Raw genomic sequence first — 688 nt, forward strand, 5'->3', positions numbered from 1 at the left:
AGCGGTTTTAGTTTATGGTCCAGTTTGGGTGTTGGCTAATCTTTTGCTGGTTAATTCTTTGATTTTTTTCTCTCGCTCTTTGCCTTCCTCCCGGACTTTTGTTCAAGAATTTACCTATTAAACTTTGCTGGACAGATAATACCGCCTTTACAATAGACAGTATCGCCTCTTCCGTAATCAAGACCTCATATACAACAAACAATGCAGAAACAATGCCGTCTTGATAGTAAACTATACCTCCTTCACACCAAAAACTAACTCATTACAACAAACAACTCCTATATCACAAACCCTTCCTTTACAAACAGACCCCTTTGTCCTACCAAACGACCCTTCCCTCACAAACAAACAACCTCTTTATCACACCAAACAACCCTTCCCCACAAACAAGCAACCCTTCCCTCACAAACAAACCCCTTTGTCACACCAAACAACCCTTCCCCTCAAACAAACAATCCTTCCTTCACAAACAACCCCTTTACACTTTACCCTTTATCAGAGCAAAGCCTAACCCTCCGCCTCGCCCGCAGGACGAGGACAAGAAGGCCGGCGGCATCAACAAGACCCGCTACCAGGAGCTCTACGCCGAGTTCATCTCCAACACGGACGAGAACTGCAACGCCTGCTACCTCTTCGGGCCTCTGAAGGAGGTGCAGTAGAAGGGCTGATGACCTTCCACCTCCAAGCA

The 688-nt window shown here is 46.2% G+C and overlaps 1 protein-coding gene across 1 annotated transcript in view; it reads left to right on the forward strand.

Moving 5' to 3' along the window:
* The window catches only part of LOC119585042 (sarcoplasmic calcium-binding protein, beta chain-like), a gene marked incomplete in the record, with an annotated part of 31,574 nt that overhangs the window by 30,654 nt on the left and 232 nt on the right, over window positions 1–688 (forward strand). The window contains 1 exon segment of the mRNA XM_037933659.1: window positions 531–684. Within this exon segment, the coding sequence (XP_037789587.1) occupies window positions 531–659 (129 nt within the window).

Source organism: Penaeus monodon, chromosome 19 (genome assembly GCF_015228065.2).
Source record: "Penaeus monodon isolate SGIC_2016 chromosome 19, NSTDA_Pmon_1, whole genome shotgun sequence".
Lineage (NCBI taxonomy): Eukaryota > Metazoa > Arthropoda > Malacostraca > Decapoda > Penaeidae > Penaeus > Penaeus monodon.